Consider the following 16,879-nt stretch of genomic DNA (forward strand, 5'->3'; position numbering starts at 1 on the left):
GAGAGAGTACGGAATAGAATGGTTCATCGTGGTCTGTGGAATAAATGGTCCGATTCACCAGCCGCCATTCTGTTTCGCCTGCACGATAAAGCATTTAAATGAATTAAACCGAGGCGATCTCGCGGAGTCGATGTTATTTGGTTGGCAACTTGATTTTATAAAATTCGACGCGCGTTGCGCTCGTACAGTGCTTTTTGCTCGTAAATTAATATTACTAATTAGCTTTTTGGTTGCAAAGCATATTATCATTTATTATTTGTTTGTTGGCATATTGGAAATCAAGCTTATTAGATAACTTCGAGTAAATTAAGTTTCAAATTTGACAAACCTTCAGATATTATTAATGTGTCCAGATATGATCACGTTGATTCGATTTCATATAATATGTATACGTATATCATGCAATATATGTATACTCTTTTAAAGCATAAAAGAGATTTATTGTCTGCAATTGAAAAGCATATAGGTATGCTTTTATTTATATGGAATTTAATTTTTTTCTGACAATTTTCCCGATTTTGTTGTCACAATTGTTATAATTTTTTAAACATTTTGAATAAAAAACTGAATGGAATTGTATTAATGAAACTTAATGTCCGCAATATGTCAAAGATTATATTGGCAGTTAAAGATCGGAGTTAAAAATATACGTTTCAACGTTCTCTGCAGATTCCATTATATGCATTCGAAACTTATTTACTTTTCCCTCTTTTTTTCTTTTACTTTTGTTTTATCTATTTATACTTCATATCTAATCTATATGAAGATACATAAAGAGCATTTTATTTTTGTTTCCCTGTCGCTACGTGGTCATGCGGTCTACCAGTACATCTGTAGAACGGCGAGATCAGAGAATTGAGTTATAAAATAGAATTCTCGAGGTCCTGGCAGTGTCAAAAAGCAGTTTAGGGGCATTGAATACTGATAAGGGATGGAGAGCGTAGTCCTCCTGGGATTAGCCGGATGGGTTTGACTGCCGTTCTCGTTTGAGAGGAAAAGGGGAAAGACAGAGACGAACGGGAGAGTAGCAAAGTTAGAGGAACGGAAGAGTGAGAAGCGAAATGTGATGGCTTGAGTGTGAACTAGAGAATGAGAGAGAGAAAGGAGAGAGAGCGCAGAGAGAGAGAGAGAGAGAGAGAGAGAGAGAGAGAGAGAGAGAGAGAGAGAGAGGAACACGGGAACGTTAGATTGAGCCAGGAGTGGCCCGACAATCATACTATCATAGAGGCGATGATGTCCCGCATACTGAGCAGAATCTCTGTACCACTCCACGCATATTAATCGCACACACTCGCACGCATACGCGTGAACACGGACAAGAGGATGGGCTGCGACGGAACATGTACATACCAGGATCTCGACTTCGCACTGGACACTTTGCATCACAATATCGTGCAAAGGCTGCTACGTAATCTTCAACGCAAATAGCTACCCGTTGATGGTCACTGTTGTTAGATCGTCGATTATCTGATCTCTGACCTCGGCCACTGATTCGAATTCTATTTCGGAACATTATCAACGTACAAATATAAAAAATTGCGCAACAATCTTGTGGTCTCCAGTAAATTTTTCAGCATTCAATTTCGAATAGAAATTTTTAATTGGCAATCGTACAAGATGATTTCCCCTGAATCAGGAATTTAAAAATGAATTGTGCTAGTAATGTTCCTTTAATAACTGAGCAAACTCTGTTTGGTTATTCATGATATTTAATTAAAAAGCAATTATTTTAGTTTTAATATTTTAAACGGGCGATTTTAATTAACTGAATAGTGAATAGATTTATTGGCAACGATAAATTGCATTTAGTTATTTACATCATTTCTCTGCATATGCATGGTAATAATTAATTATTTACTCAAATTATATATTAATAAGAATGTGTATTATTCTGTATTATAAAAAATTAATTTTATAATGGTCCATAGGAAACTAATTTTAGACATAATTATAGAAAGAAAACTAATGAAGAGGATGTGCAAAAAAGCGCTTGTAAGAAATTACTATTTTTAAGAAATTATCCAATTTGATTGAAATTAGCGGCCAGTCCTTTAATGGAATCGAGCTACAAAATGGAGCCATCGCCGTGAAAATGGCATTCAATTCAACGCTTCGAGCTAACGTAATGAACATTTGCAGAAAGAGAAATGCCGCGCTGCGTCGCGAAATCGATCGAAAATATTATGAGCCACGATAAATAAAGCAGGGTTAGCATATATGATCGTGCGTACCTACTCTATCCAGAGCTTTCGTTTACCTCAACGAGCGGTCAATTCACTCGTGCTGCTTAAACGCGAATGTATTCGCTGGGGGAGGAAAAAAAAGGAAAACTGATTAAGCGCAGCTGTATAAACCTGCGGCGGATTAAATTCAACGTCCGGCAATGATAGCCGTAATCCGATTTAACGAGAATCAGTACGAAAAAAAAACCAAACTGCGCGCTGCGCAAAAATAACGTAATATGGCGGCATTTTGCCAATAAATAAAATTTTACACAATCGAAAAAAAAATCCCGTCGGCCTGGTAATCAAAGTCGCGAGACGATATCGCAAATAAAGTGTGTTTTTAAAACGACCGGCCGAGTGTACGCTTTACCGCCCGTGATTACGAACGTCGAAGCAGCTGGCTCAAAATGGCGATATCGCGCGTTGGGGAGTTAAATTGCTGCATATGGGATGGTTTCGAAATAAAATTCGTCCCGGATAGCTATTCCCCGTGACGGGTTTAACTTTATCACGAAATGCATCCCGATGCTTCGTTATTGTAAACTTCCAACAGCATCGGGCTGGAAATGATTCATAATCAAGATGCTGTCATACGCGCGCGAGTACACGCTCTTTTATTTTAATTGCGCTTCAGTTTGGTGGATCATAAAATAAAATAATGACGGACGTAATAAATTATTTAACAACAAATAAAATATGCATCTCATGTACATTTAATATCAAGGATTAAAATGTACATGACATACTTTATAATTCAAGATTCATTAAAAACTTAAAACCCCTCTGTAAGAGAAACTTTTCTCGTACTTCTTTAATGATCTTGTTTCCTACCATTTCTACTCTTTGCAGATTGAGCATGAGTTATTGTTCTTTCTGCAAAAACTGAGAACTTTGAAGCTGTATAGAAGTCTTATTTTACTCCAACTTAAAGTCTTCCTGTGTGAATTAATGAGTTTGTCCTAATGACACAGTTTCAACGACAGAACTCATTTTCAGGGAAAAAAAGGAAAAGTAAAATAAAAGAAAAGGTGGAACTGTGAAACAGTCGATTTAGTAATATTCAATTGCAATGTGTAACGTTTCGAAATAACACCTCAGTCCTATTGCAGAGGTAACAATCTGATTTATCAAACGCGCTATAAACTCTCTGTAGATATAGACACAATGGATAATTAGGTTGAAATTGACGATATGTCATTCTAGACAAAAATCCATCAGCGTGATATTGGCAATTACATTGAGGGCAGCAGCACACGATACTGTCTGGTTATCGCGAAATGTGATTTATGACACCATTATACTAAAACGGATCGGTTCACCAAGATCCGCGCGATGTTATCATAAAATAGCAATAAAAATTTATTGGCACGTTTTCGCACCCTGGCGAATTGAGTTGGGATACAAGGTAGAAAAATGCAAAATTATTTCGACGTATACGTGGCGTGAAATATAAATTGATTTGCTGTCATCTGTGTTTACTGAAATGAGAAGAATCAGCGTTCTCTGCATTATAAAGGGAAATAAGAGACATCGAGCTTAGCGAAAAATACTTCCATATTTTAACTACTCGCATATTTTTGTTAACAAATAATTGTCTAGCATTTTTACGATTCGCGTTTAAATGCAACCGCATACCACGAAAACAATGTAACCCAAAACTCCGGTGTTCATTAGCGGAAATCGATATTTTGTTACCGTAGCATAACGTGCCGGTTGTTGCGGTATTTCGCCGATCAGTCGCAACAATTAATAACGATTCGTTTGCAACGTAACTCTCCCCACGAAGGGCAAAGCTCGAACTGACGCAGCTGGAAGTCATGGTCGACTGAATTCCCGGCGTACTTATCGTTTCATTAGTCATGCCGCGTATTCGCTAAAAGCGTCAATAATTAAATGTGTACATCGCGTGCGAAACGTCGCGTGCGCGAAACGGTGCAACCGCGGGGACGAACGTGGCATACGAAACGGCGTGGCGGTATTGTGTGCCATCGACGGTTCGTTAACTCAGCAAAACGATAAATCATTTCATCGATCCATTACCGAATCCGCGTTGTAATCATTTCGTGAAACAAACATAATCGTCAAACCTTGCCAGCTAATGTAAAGCCGGAGAGTTACTATACGGCCAACGGTTCCGAAGAACCGTTATTACCTCGCTTTCGATCAATCTGCATTACTCACCAGTGACAATATATTGTGTTCAACATGTGAAAAACTGTCGTCGCGCTAGACGCGATCGCGACATCTGCAAACATTCTAAGCGGAGCCGGATGTTCATAAAAGATGCATGAATGTAAGTCGCGAAGGTTTAGGAGCGATGGGAAGTCGTTGAAATCGCTTTCCCTGAGTATCTCTTCCCCTCCCTCCTCCTTGCCACGCGTTTTCTTTTACCGGTCGCGTTTTCTTTTACGGGATAACCGTGTCCTTAACGGCCTGTTAGGAACCTTTTATCCAAATCTTTCTCCACTCCGAAACGTCTCCTTGATCTACGACGGAGGCCTCTCAGCAGTCTTATCCATCAGCCATTTACTGGCATGGTAAACCCCGTCCGACTTGGATTCACCGCGATGGGATCGACGTTATTTGTTCTTGTCTGAGAAACCCAACGAAAACCCTACGTCGCTCATGATTCGGACTTTCCTCGCATCCTTCACTCCAGCCGTGATGTGTAACAATTTCGCTCGTGTGTGACCGACCGATTTCGCTGATTTCTTTATTTACTTCGCATAACGATCAGTTGAGAATATTAAGCGTTCGTTATTATCCTGCCCGTAATGTTAATAACGTAATTGATAATTGTAACTTTTTAACATTCCGAAATCGTTCACTGTTATCCGTTCATGTAGAGCAAATAATTTAAACGGCCGGCAGATAACGACTGTTATTAAAGCGGCGTAATTAACAGTATCACGCGGTCCAATGTTGCGAATGCATCGGTTACCATAGAAACACCGCTATCGTTTAAAGTAATGAGCGGAATAAAACGGGGCGTGGATATTTCATAAGCGACAATTATGCTTACGATTGTTTTGTATATGCGTTGGTCGGCATACGTTCCCGTCAATCGTACGGGCGTAATAATATATAGAATTTAAACGTCATTATCAAGATTTATTGCTACGAACGCGTATCGAAATTTTGTAATTAGCGCATGTAGCGTACGATTTTCATCTCTATATACGCGCGGCGGCACACTCGGGGAGTAGCGCCCTCGTAAAATTTATCTAACATTCGAGTACATTACAATTCCCGATTTAGCTCGAGTTTGCCAACCGTTGCACGCTGTTTAGGGTGAATTTGGCTGGTGTAAGTATATGGGGTACTTGGAGATCTATGTCGTGCTGGTTAGTAGCTGCCGGAAGCTGGGTACGGATAAGCAGGTAATCTCATTGCAGTATGTCTTGTATGCGAGTGTGTTCTTTGTCTACCACGGCCCGTATATCGTGCGCGACGCGATTCCCCTATAAAAGCTAGCCTTCTACCTTCCGCGCGATATTACGTTGCTTTATATATGTATATATATATATATATATATAAAGAAGAATGATATTTACGATATCGTAAAGTCTTATTATTAAAGTCATTATGTTGAACATTATTATACATGTCCCTTGAACCTCGGCCCCTGAAAAATATTAGGGTATACGTTAGGGTAGAATTTTTTCGGGATAGAATACGTGTTGATAGGTCTTATTGTTCGATCTTTACAGAAGGCTATTTTTCTTAGCGCCAGGAGCATCACTTTACCGCTACGGAGATTGTACGATTAAAATTAAACTAAAAATGTATATAAAGTTAATTTAACAATAATTTTTAAAGATTACATTAAAGCAGTAATGCTTTTAAGTTGAAAATTCTTCTACTGAAAAATTTATGAAATGTGTCTTATCAAATTCCTCCCTCTGCATATCCCTTTGTATATCTTAAGCGAAGCAATTTGTAGATTGAATCGCTCGTCGCGTCGCCTCGTGAAATAGTTGAAACGATAAAAGCACGCAATTTTTGGTGATGACGCAACCGTGCTGCCGGATAGCCGTCCGCGCGGGTTGGCATTCTCGGCTGAACAATCTGGGAGGGCGGGGATTCGCGCGCGGCGCAATGAAAATTTTCCATTTATGCGGGCGCAGATAAAGCAGGTCCGAAGATAATAAGCAGACGAACGAGCACGAGCGCGGTGTCGCTGAGCGCATTGTTAGTTAAGCCAAGAGATAGCCGTGATTTAGAACGTTGAACGTAGGACACATGGGATAGCGAGAAAGGGAGGGAGAAAGATCATCGCGGAGCAGAGGGAGAAAGACGGAGGGAGGGAGAGAGAGAGAGAGAGAGAGAGAGAGTGTGTGTGAGTGAGTGAGCATCAGGCCGAGAGGGTAGCAACTGCAGGAACAATGCTGAGGTATGTATATCCATGAGCAGACAACCGGGCAACCAACCAGCGACGCCAACCTACAGCCAGCAATAGCAATGGGCCGTAGGGATAGCTCGTAATTGCCGGACGGTCCTCAAGTGGCAACGACGCCGGTCAATTTCACCCCTTGCCCGGTATCCCGGAACCGCGACACCGCAGAGACCCCTTTTACGTTCGGCATACAGTATCAGGATTTGGCGGGGATTATGCCGGACACGAGGAACGCCGCCGTAACTCGATAGTCTCTCGAAGCGATCGGGGTTACGCGGCAAATACTTGCTTATTCTGCGTTCCAGTGGTTTCGGAAAGAAAACTGCCTCTTCCTGTCTCTAGTCGTGGCCAGCCGGAATTTTGCTTTTATTTCATCGTGCCTGTGCAAAACTATCTTTAAATCGGGAAAAATAAAAAGATCTTATATGTATTTGGAGCAACGATTACTTTAAATTGTTACGCTAAATTTAAACGTATCGCATGTCACATTTAACGATAAAAAATTCCATTTCAATCTCAATTAATGCAAAATAGGATGTAATAAATTGTCATGTGTTGCGATAAATAACTGACGTGTACAAAAAAAAAGAAAAAAAATTTGTACGATGCACCGAGTTCATGATTTACTTCATACGTCGACCTATGGGCGCGAAAAAAAAAATAGTCCTTGCCAAGCTTCCGCTCTTTATTATAGCACTTGGATTTGGTCTGGAGTTCATTTCCGCGTGCTCACTATAATGGGTGGCTATTTTATGTTACTAAAATGATATTATCGGACTCCCGTTCTCTGGATCGATTCCAAAAACTAGCTGGGACGACGGGTGTCGCCCCAACAAAATTACCTCCGTCAACATGAAATGCCGTTGCGGAAGGGTAATCAATTCTTACTTCCATTCTTTCCCCTCTTGTACGCGAGCGAATGCGCCGAACTCGATATCGATTTATCACAGACTTTGCATATCCGGTTTCTTGCTCGCGATAGAAATGCATATGCTGCAAGAAGTTGAGCGGGCAACTTTTTTTTTTTACATAACATACACAATTTTTTTGCGAACATTTGTACCGTTCTTAATTGTATGTCAGTTGCTCGTGCCATATGTTAAAAGGGAAGCAACGTTACTGTTTGCTACGTGTACCATAACGTGGTGCTATATAACGCCTAAAAGACCGGGAGGCATTGTTACGGTGTAATGATTTTGTTGAATATGCGAGAGATGAGAAACGTAAAGGAAGAATTAAATAACCGTCGACGTTCTCTCGTAACAAAAGAATAACGCGTTTTTGCCATTTCTGACAATACAGTGTTGGGCAGACATTCGGGCTTCCGCGAAGTTTTTAATTAACGCGAAATTGCACGTTTCATTAGCGATCTCACTGTGTTTTTCAGCACGTAATAGTCTATGAAAGAAATATGCTCGAATTGACAGAGAAATAAGTTATATATTTTTTTTCGCGTGGAATTTTTGACTATTTTCCCGGGCTCTGTATATTCGAGACAATACGTTCTATTAATTACTACCGATCGACAAGCGAAAGCGACAAAACAACTCGAAAAATGTAAAATTTCGAGTGCAAACATTCAGGATGATCAACGTATACATTCCGCTCGTGTTACTTTTGCAGATCAAATGTATGTCAAGTTTTGCAACTGAACGGAATAAACATGCGCAATCTCGACTCGTATCACTTTTGAAGCAAGGAATGCAATATACGCGACGTCATCGCGAAGTGTGTTGTAATGTAACATAAAATGGACAAGCCAAGTGTACATACTGCAGGCACTTCATTGATGCTGCGTAAGAACTCTCGTGAATCTCTTTCTAATAGAGAAAAATGATGCATTACGAAAAGTTAATCCGCTGTTGCTGCGCAACGACCGCGAATCGCTGTCGTTAATATAGCAGTAAACACGCCGAAAGTCGTAAAGAGGCTTTCAGGAAATTCCTACGGCGGACAGCACGACACGCCACACGGTCATTATCGGGATACGAGGTGCGGCACTACTCGCCATCGACTATTTCCCCGAGTACTTCTCTCTCTTTCTCTTTCGCGAGCGTATTTTCCGTTTAGTTTAGTTCACGTCTCTGCGCCAGGCCGCTTAACTATCTCAATTAATGGGTGAAAAGTGTCGCGCAAATTGTGAATACGTGCCGTAATCTGGGTCATTCTAATTTCGGCGTCCCTTATTTAGAAAATAGTAAAATGCCCGTAATCTCTTCAAACTACGTACTAACTGAAGTTTGGCTTGTCACTTGGAGGATTTAGGACAGAGAAGCTAGTATATTTAACTTCGTGTATGAATTTGAGGGTGTAGGCATATAGAGGAGGAGATACAAATAGAAATTTTCTAAATTCCGTGTTAAACATTTTTTCGCGTTAAAAATTATTTTATTAAGCATCTCAAGAATTTTGTCAAAAGATATTATGACACAAATAGATCTACCAGATTACAATGGAGGAGATATTACCAAGTTTTTTAAATCGGAAAACGATGTTACATATAAAAGCAAGATAATTGAAAACTGAATATTTTACAATATTTTTATATATTATTTCTGATGTATTATTTCAAAGATTATATTAAGATAAAATATTCGAAACGTTTTGTATTCGTTTTTTAATCATTTTTTGATACATTTTTGTACATATAGATTATTCAGATATAATCAATTACAGGAAGAATCGATTTACGGTTCGGAATTCCGCGAAAATTACTTCGTTTAAAAACAAACTAGGAAATTGTCCCTTTGCTCTTTCGGAGGGTCCCGCAGCGGTATCCCATTTGTCCCGTAAAAGCCTCCAACTGTAAAAGAATTTTGTCGCTATTCCAACAATGTGGCCCTAATTCTTAAGGCCATATTTCCTGACGCTTTACATTGATTGTTATATCTGTATGAAACATGTAAAAATAGTAATATTAATAACAATTTCAGTGGAAGAACTGTCATATTTCCTATTTTGCGCACTGTATTAATATACGTCAACGACTCATATATACGAAGCAAGAGAAATGCTCGAACAAATTTGCACAATTTTTAAAAACCGTGGTGCTGCCGTTAGAGTTTGAAAAAAAAAAAGATATGACTTATAACCGTAGAGAAAATATAGTTTCTAGGACGAGCGACAACATTGACGTATCAGTTTGGCGTGCCGTCTGAAGCGAAGTTTTAATTTGAGATAAAAGCGAAAGGGGCCTTCGCAGCGGCGCGTGATTACTTAGCGGCTATGTATAGTAGCAGAGAAACGTCCTCGTTAAAATCACTTGCCGTAATCCCGGCTGCTCTTACTAACGCTTTTCATGTAAAAACATTTGGCGATAAAACGGCACCTGAAACAACAGAAATGAAAGTCACGGATTCGAAATGCGCGGAAGCGAATGTGTCGCGTGGGAAAATCGACTTTAGATCGGTCAAAGAATACAACTGCAAAGTTCAGCGATCTATTTTAGAATTACCGTCCCGTATAGCTACTCGAGCTTGAATTCTATTTACCTAACGTAATGAACGTATTCAGCGCTAACGAAAAACGAAAATGGAATAGCCAGATTACAGATAACACCAACTTCCAACTTTGGAGAGTTAAAAACTTTGTTATCAACTAAGGTAAATATTCCGGAATATTGATACTTGAAAGCAAATTTCAAGTTTCTATTTTCCCTTGATAATGGAGTCACGAATTTCTTAATCTCGTTTTTGATGACGCGATTATAATTATTTGCAATGAAAAGAGCAATCGAGGAACCGCGTTTTGTTTAAGTTTGTGTTGAGTTTTCTAAAATTCATGTCTTTAGGACCCCGTATGTTGCTTTCCCTGTCCCAACCCTCCTAGCTTTTGAGATTGTTATGCTAAATGATCGATAAACCGGGTGTTTACCCAAACAGTTAAGTCGATTTAATAATGGATAACCGTACGCACACCATCAAAGTACTAATATTACTGGTATATACATTTCGGAGATGCTGGAATAGTACATATGGGGCTTTAGCAGCGGTCAATCCGGTGGAAGGTAGCCAGACGGATCAATATCACATTACTATAAATAATTAATAGGCGGCTCTGTTTCTATGCGTGCCGCGTGCCTTCTGGCTATCCCAATTTTCTGCCGGGTTTACGTTAGAATAAAAGCTTAAACTAGTTAACGTAATGTTTCACGGGAAAAATTTTATTTCCGTGACGAACCCTATCTCTTTTTTTTTTTACATTTACCATAATGCATGCATAAGCACTTCTTGCTTGTAATGTACGTTTTCCTTGACAAAATATTCTGTCTTGAATTCAGTAAATCAGTACTTTGAAAGATACCGCAACGATGCTTTCGACAGCATCTAAAATTGTCTAAGTTCACAAATCTATAAATTCTAAAGCATCTCTTTATTATCATCTATGTTACTTGTGATTAATTAAGTGATGATTGAAAATTGACACTAACAAGGTGCCGTTGCATTACAGTGAATGATGAGATGTCGAACGATGACGGATTATGAAATCAACAGGCTTCCACCTCTCATGTGCGGTACCTCCTCCCTCTCTTTCCCTCTTTTACTTCTCGTTACGAGACGAATGAGTCTCTCGGAAATGCGGTACGCATTAAGTAGAGATACGTCGTCCAAAGCTTGTATATTTGCGATCTCGTCCGCTATTTCCCCGATCCAGGAATTGCTCGGCGTACGTCATGCTTCCGGGAGCGCGGCAACGAACCCTAGGGGCACAATAAAACTGCATCTAAACAACGTCAGCGGGCGGGGCAGGATGAGATGCGAGAAGCGAGGGGGTGGAAGAAAAGAAAAGGGCGAAAGGCACGGAAGAGAGGAGAGATCTCTCCGAGCTGCATCGTTACGGAAAAAGGCTAGGTCAGAATGGGTAGCGGCGAGGAGATTGAGGCGAGGGGACTTTGCCGGTGAGGACGTGATCGCGTTAACAACAACCGTTCGGAGAAAGGTGGGCGTTTCGAGCGATCCGGTTTGAATAAGTAGTTACCGGCCTAATAGTAGCGCCGGACTTGTGACGATCGTTGAATACCGAAATTTCCGACCGGGCGCGCCGAGCCACGAGCAGATTGGTTAAAGAAGGGACGAATTCGGGGAGAGGAGGGGGGGGGTTACCGAAGGGTGGTCCGCACAGGTTGCGGACTTAGTTTAGGTCTACAACGTCAAACCGCTGTAAACGTCTCGATCGACCCCACTGACTCTTTGCTCGCTATCTCGTATGCCGCCATTGAACATAAAGCCGTTTTTCCCCCCTTGACCGGTCATCGCCCTCTTCAATTGTCAGTTTTTTCTCCCGTTCGACATGTATAAAGAAATAACTTTCGAAATGTACACCGCAGGTGACCTCAATTCGTATAAAAACTACTAGGTAAATCTACCTTGCGACTGAATTTCATTCGCGAGAGACGATATTTTATTTGCGGAATTGTATTGTATGTAATTATTGCAATTTTTTGTTTAACTAACTTAATCGGGATCTATGGATAACGAATTCTATTTTTCAATGAAATATTCTGCGCGGGATTGTTGCGGAAAGAGCATACGTGCAAAAATTGTATTTTAAAAGTATCTCTGAAATTTTTTCTTTTCTTACAGAATACTAGAAGAAGCAATCCGTTTGTGCTTATTGAATAAAGTAATGTAATTTCAAATACATTTTTTCTTGTAAAGAAATTTTCTTTCCTCTTGCATGCTCTTTTTCCAACCATCGTTTTGAATTTTTTCTGCTTCATCGATCTAAGCAAAGCGCATAGGAAACAAGTGAACACGATGCGGGATAAGACCGAGGAAATGTCAGCATCTTTTCTTTTTTTCTTGTCTCGAAATTACAGAAAGATGAACGCCGTCCGTGGACGTTTTCACGTTTCAAAAATATCAGTGGATTTTCACGCGACAGAGAAACGCAGACGCAGGTTATCAAGGTTACAATTTTCGCAATTTTCACGGCGTCGTAAATTCCAGGGACGTGAAATCTCCTTGCAATAATGAATTCGTCGTGAACTAGTAAAACATCGGAATAGCTCTTCTTCGATTTCAAGGAGCAAGTTACTCCTCCACTGGTTGATTCATCCAGTGGGTTACGAGTCTTATCAAACTGCAAGTAAGCAGTGGTTTACGAGACTGCTTTGCACTCGTTTTAAATTTGAAACTTCCTGCTATCGTGAAAGTCGGTTTATGTGCCCGTCGTTGGGAATTTTATCTTTTCATTTTCTGTTTTCTAGTCCTCTGTTAACTTTTCATTCTTCATGAAAAAGATTATACGTTTTGGTAAATGCATGTATAATAATTATCGCAATTTTTTGTTTAACTAACTTAATCGTAATCTATGGATAACGAATTCTATTTTTTAATGAAATATTCTGCGCAATGTTGTTGCGTTCATGCGTAAAATATCATTTTTTATTTGCGTTTGAAAATTATGCAAAAGCTGTGATACTGTGAGGATTAAAAGAGAGAATTATAATTGTAATATGGAATGTTATCAAAATGGATAAGAGATTTCTGAAGCGCTTGTAAGTATCGACAGTCTGTAACTTCGACCAGAAGTCACTCATAAAATTTTTATATATCGTCGAAGACTTTTTTTTTTAAATGCGTAAACGATATTATTAACACGATATAATATCACTAAAGCGGGAAAGATTTTCTCTCTCTCTAGAGTATTCAATTTTCAACCGCTTCGCGCTTGTAGGTATCGAATGTGCGAGCTCGGCGAAAATCGCCGAGCAGAGACCTTAATTCCATCGGAGACTGCCTTTTTTAAATGCAATACGTAATACAAATAAAAAAAAATTCCTCAACACTACCGTGACGGTAGTCTCGTGGACGACGGTTATTATCTCTTCACAAATTACATCGAGGTAGCGCACCGAGGGCTTTTGGTCTCAGCCGTGATAAACCCATCCACTTCTATCCTCTGCCACCTTCCTCCCCCTTTTACCTCCCCTCTCTTGTCTTCCCCAGTCCCTGTCTCTATTATTTTCAACCGCCCAACTTCTGATATACCACCTGCAACCTCATTTACCTAGCTACTCTATGTACGTTAGACAACACTTATTACCCAGGTAATACAATCGCATAATGCGCCCCCTCGTCTTCGCACCCACGATAATGCCTAATTTAATGGCAAGGAGGAGCGTCTCGCAATCTCGAGTCTAACGAGAGATTACTGTCCGGATGTTACGCGCCGTCGATCAAATTAATTTACAATTATGATTATAGCGATATCGCTTGTCCGAACCGTGTCCTCGCCTTTGAGGCACGAATTTATATACGTCGCTATATAATCTATATCTGTACGCTTCAAAAAATTGGACGGAGCTTGCGTCGAAATTCGAGTTAGGCAACTTGCAACTACACACTTACTGCCAACACCTACTTTAGACTTTCGTCAAGTTAAAGTGGAAAGTATAACGCGCCATTTCGAGCTACATGTATTTCGCTACATACATTCGAGTTACATGTATTCATAAAAACTTGGGTCAACTAAGGTATTTTTCTGGAAATTGGATTTTTCCGAAATTTCGTTTAAATTGAAGGTTTCGTTCGCTCGCGCATTTTATCGGACTTGTTATTTTAATAATTTGATATCAGCTGCGTGCGCTTATTTACGTGCGCTTTAACATGACAAAAATGTTCAACGTGCTTATTTGTGCGGTGTTTATTTACTTTAACATTGACAAAAAAAAAAGGTTCAGGGTAAAAAAGTTGATGACAGAGTGACTAACGAGGAAAGTTCGGTAACCAGCAAATTCGAAAATAAGAGAACTGTGTACAAATGTAGAATAGTTCGGCACGGTAGTGCCGAACTATTTTTCGTTGCGGATAAAAAACGGATTTAGAGCGTGAAAAAAAATCGACTCCAAATTGGTCGGGGAGTACAGTCGTGGAATTTAACGATATTGTACAATCATTCACAGGTATATTTGAAAACAAGGCCGAAGCGCAACTTTTTTTTTCCTTACGTTTCCGCGTGATCACTAAGTATGTGGCTAATTAATTCAGGAAACATTGCATGCTTGAAGAGTGTTGAAACATGAGTATTAACCGCTTAACGAGCTCGTGCGACCGTACCACGTGTTGCCGATCTTTGTACATACGCGCGTGTACGTGCGCGCACGTACACATACACAGTAGCCTGTATATACATGTGCACTCTCGCATACATCGTGCGTGGGTATATATCGCGGAGAAATTGCGGAGGACGATCGATAGTTGAGCGCAACGAGCTGCTGCAAGCTCTTCTCCACGTCGGTCGTGCTTGAATCGATAATTCTCGCGTTCAGCGCACAATCCTTTGGGTATATTCGATGATTTGGCCAATCTAATATAATCACGGAAGAAGTTACCTCTCCCTTCTGGCCCGAAAACCCAGATTACACTTAAGATGCATAAGCTTGAGATTATTCTCTTCTTCCTAATACAAAACAATACTTAAAGCGAGCGATGCATATTTTTTTTAAATCAGATTTGAAATCAGATAGGTGTTATTACTTTGTCGAAAGTCTACGACATTTTTTGATGTGCAAAAGAAGGAAAAAAAAATTTCTGACAAAAATCAACATTAGAATAAAATATTAGTCTCTCCTAATATTTTTCCATGAAAATTTTTATCTTATTGCAGAGTCCATTCTGTATTTAGTAACGAAAAAATTTCTCTAAGAATGAAAGAAAAGTTCCTTAGAAAGGTATCTATCAAAGAACTGGATTTGTACTAGATACTCCACGCTGGGAGACCAAAAGTTTCCTTTAACACTTTTAATACATCAACGGGGATGAAACATTTAAAAATCCGAGATAAAAACACGGCAGGTCGGACGAGTGCTTTATTTTATCTCGAATTACTGTTTCAAGTTGAGCAGACCGCGGAGAAGAGACAATTAAAACTTTAAGCTGAAATAGCACCACCGTCACCGTCACTTGGACAAACTGAATTCTTCGGACGGTGGAAAGCTTTCTTTAGGGCAACAACTTGCCCGGGGGAAAACTTTTCGCGATGATTTAAAACGCTTCACCGATGTATTTTTAAAGGATTCTTATATATTCCCATCTACATATCGAAATCACTATTATTATCTCCAGAATTTTTGGAATATAATAAGGATAAAGATTCTAAACTGAAATAAATAATAGGTTATTAGCAATTTAGTAAGAGAGTTTAATATATTTTTTAATATAAGTATCTTATTTTTAGTGATAGAAGATCAGATGGCCATTCAAGAAACGATAAACGCGGATGAAGATACTGAAAATTCTGTAAATCGCGAAGAAAGTAAATATATAAATATCTATTAATCTTTTAATAATTATATACACATACACATATGCATACTTTTCATAGATGAGGAAGAAGAGGATGAAGATGAAGAAGAAGAAGAAGCGGAAACTGTTTTCCAAGAAGCTGATTTTAAATTGGGTGAATTTCTTCAAAGGTGCGATAATATAGCATAGTAGTGGAATGCCCTATATGTCTATTGCTCCTTTACTCATAATAAATTGTTTAATCAGTTTTTTTTATATTGATAATCTGTTCTTAAACATGAATTATTTTGGTTAAATCAAGGAAAATTTTGATCCAAATTTAGTTTTTAAAGTTTTGTTCTTTGTTTAAAGTTGTACAAAAGTAATATTTTATTATCTGTTCTTCGAACTCTTTTCCCGTATGATCTCTTAAAAGGAAATTCTGACTTAGTTACACAAGATATTTCTGTATGCGATATAACATAAGACAGTATTTATGTAAAAAGTGATATATCATTCAAAGGTTCGCCAACGTGAAGATCGTCAAGGCTTTAGCCCTACTAATGCAACAATTCGAAAACAACACAGTCGAAGTAAATCACTATGTAACGAAAATGCTACATCGGATTGCTTGGAATTGTAAAATGCCGGGTATGATATTTCAAGCGTCCATATTTCGGATCTTTCAAAGAATTCTCGAGTCAAAGGATCCTGCACATAAGGTAATGAGACACATAGAATAAGTCACATAGCTAACTGCAATAATTACGTAAATGCAATAATTGCATCTTATATGTTATATAGGTTTGCAAAATCGTTAACGTTGCCCTTATGATATTATTCAGTCCGATATTTTTCTCAACAGATTTCCTGTTCTTCGCGACGTTACGCTTTATCGCCCTTTGCACATAATAAGAACATAGATAAGACTTTGCTGTTTCTTTAGTTAGTGATAAAAATTCTTTTCCTTTCTTGTATCGCGCGATAAATTTCACCAGCGAGCTTTTATTGCGTCCTCGTATCGAGCTTAA

General features: G+C 39.2%; 1 protein-coding gene across 2 annotated transcripts in view; it reads left to right on the forward strand.

Annotated features, from left to right (window-relative positions):
- The window catches only part of LOC105451840 (protein timeless homolog), a 99,351-nt gene that overhangs the window by 73,230 nt on the left and 9,242 nt on the right, over positions 1–16,879 (forward strand). For both annotated transcript variants that reach the window (XM_011692529.1, XM_011692539.1), the window contains 3 exons: positions 15,802–15,879; positions 15,949–16,039; positions 16,372–16,570. In XM_011692529.1, coding sequence (XP_011690831.1) covers positions 15,802–15,879; positions 15,949–16,039; positions 16,372–16,570 — 368 coding nt within the window. The remainder of the gene's footprint in view (positions 1–15,801; positions 15,880–15,948; positions 16,040–16,371; positions 16,571–16,879) is intronic.

The sequence above is a fragment of the Wasmannia auropunctata genome, unplaced genomic scaffold, assembly GCF_000956235.1.
Source record: "Wasmannia auropunctata unplaced genomic scaffold, wasmannia.A_1.0 LD336106.1, whole genome shotgun sequence".
In the NCBI taxonomy this organism is placed as follows: domain Eukaryota; kingdom Metazoa; phylum Arthropoda; class Insecta; order Hymenoptera; family Formicidae; genus Wasmannia; species Wasmannia auropunctata.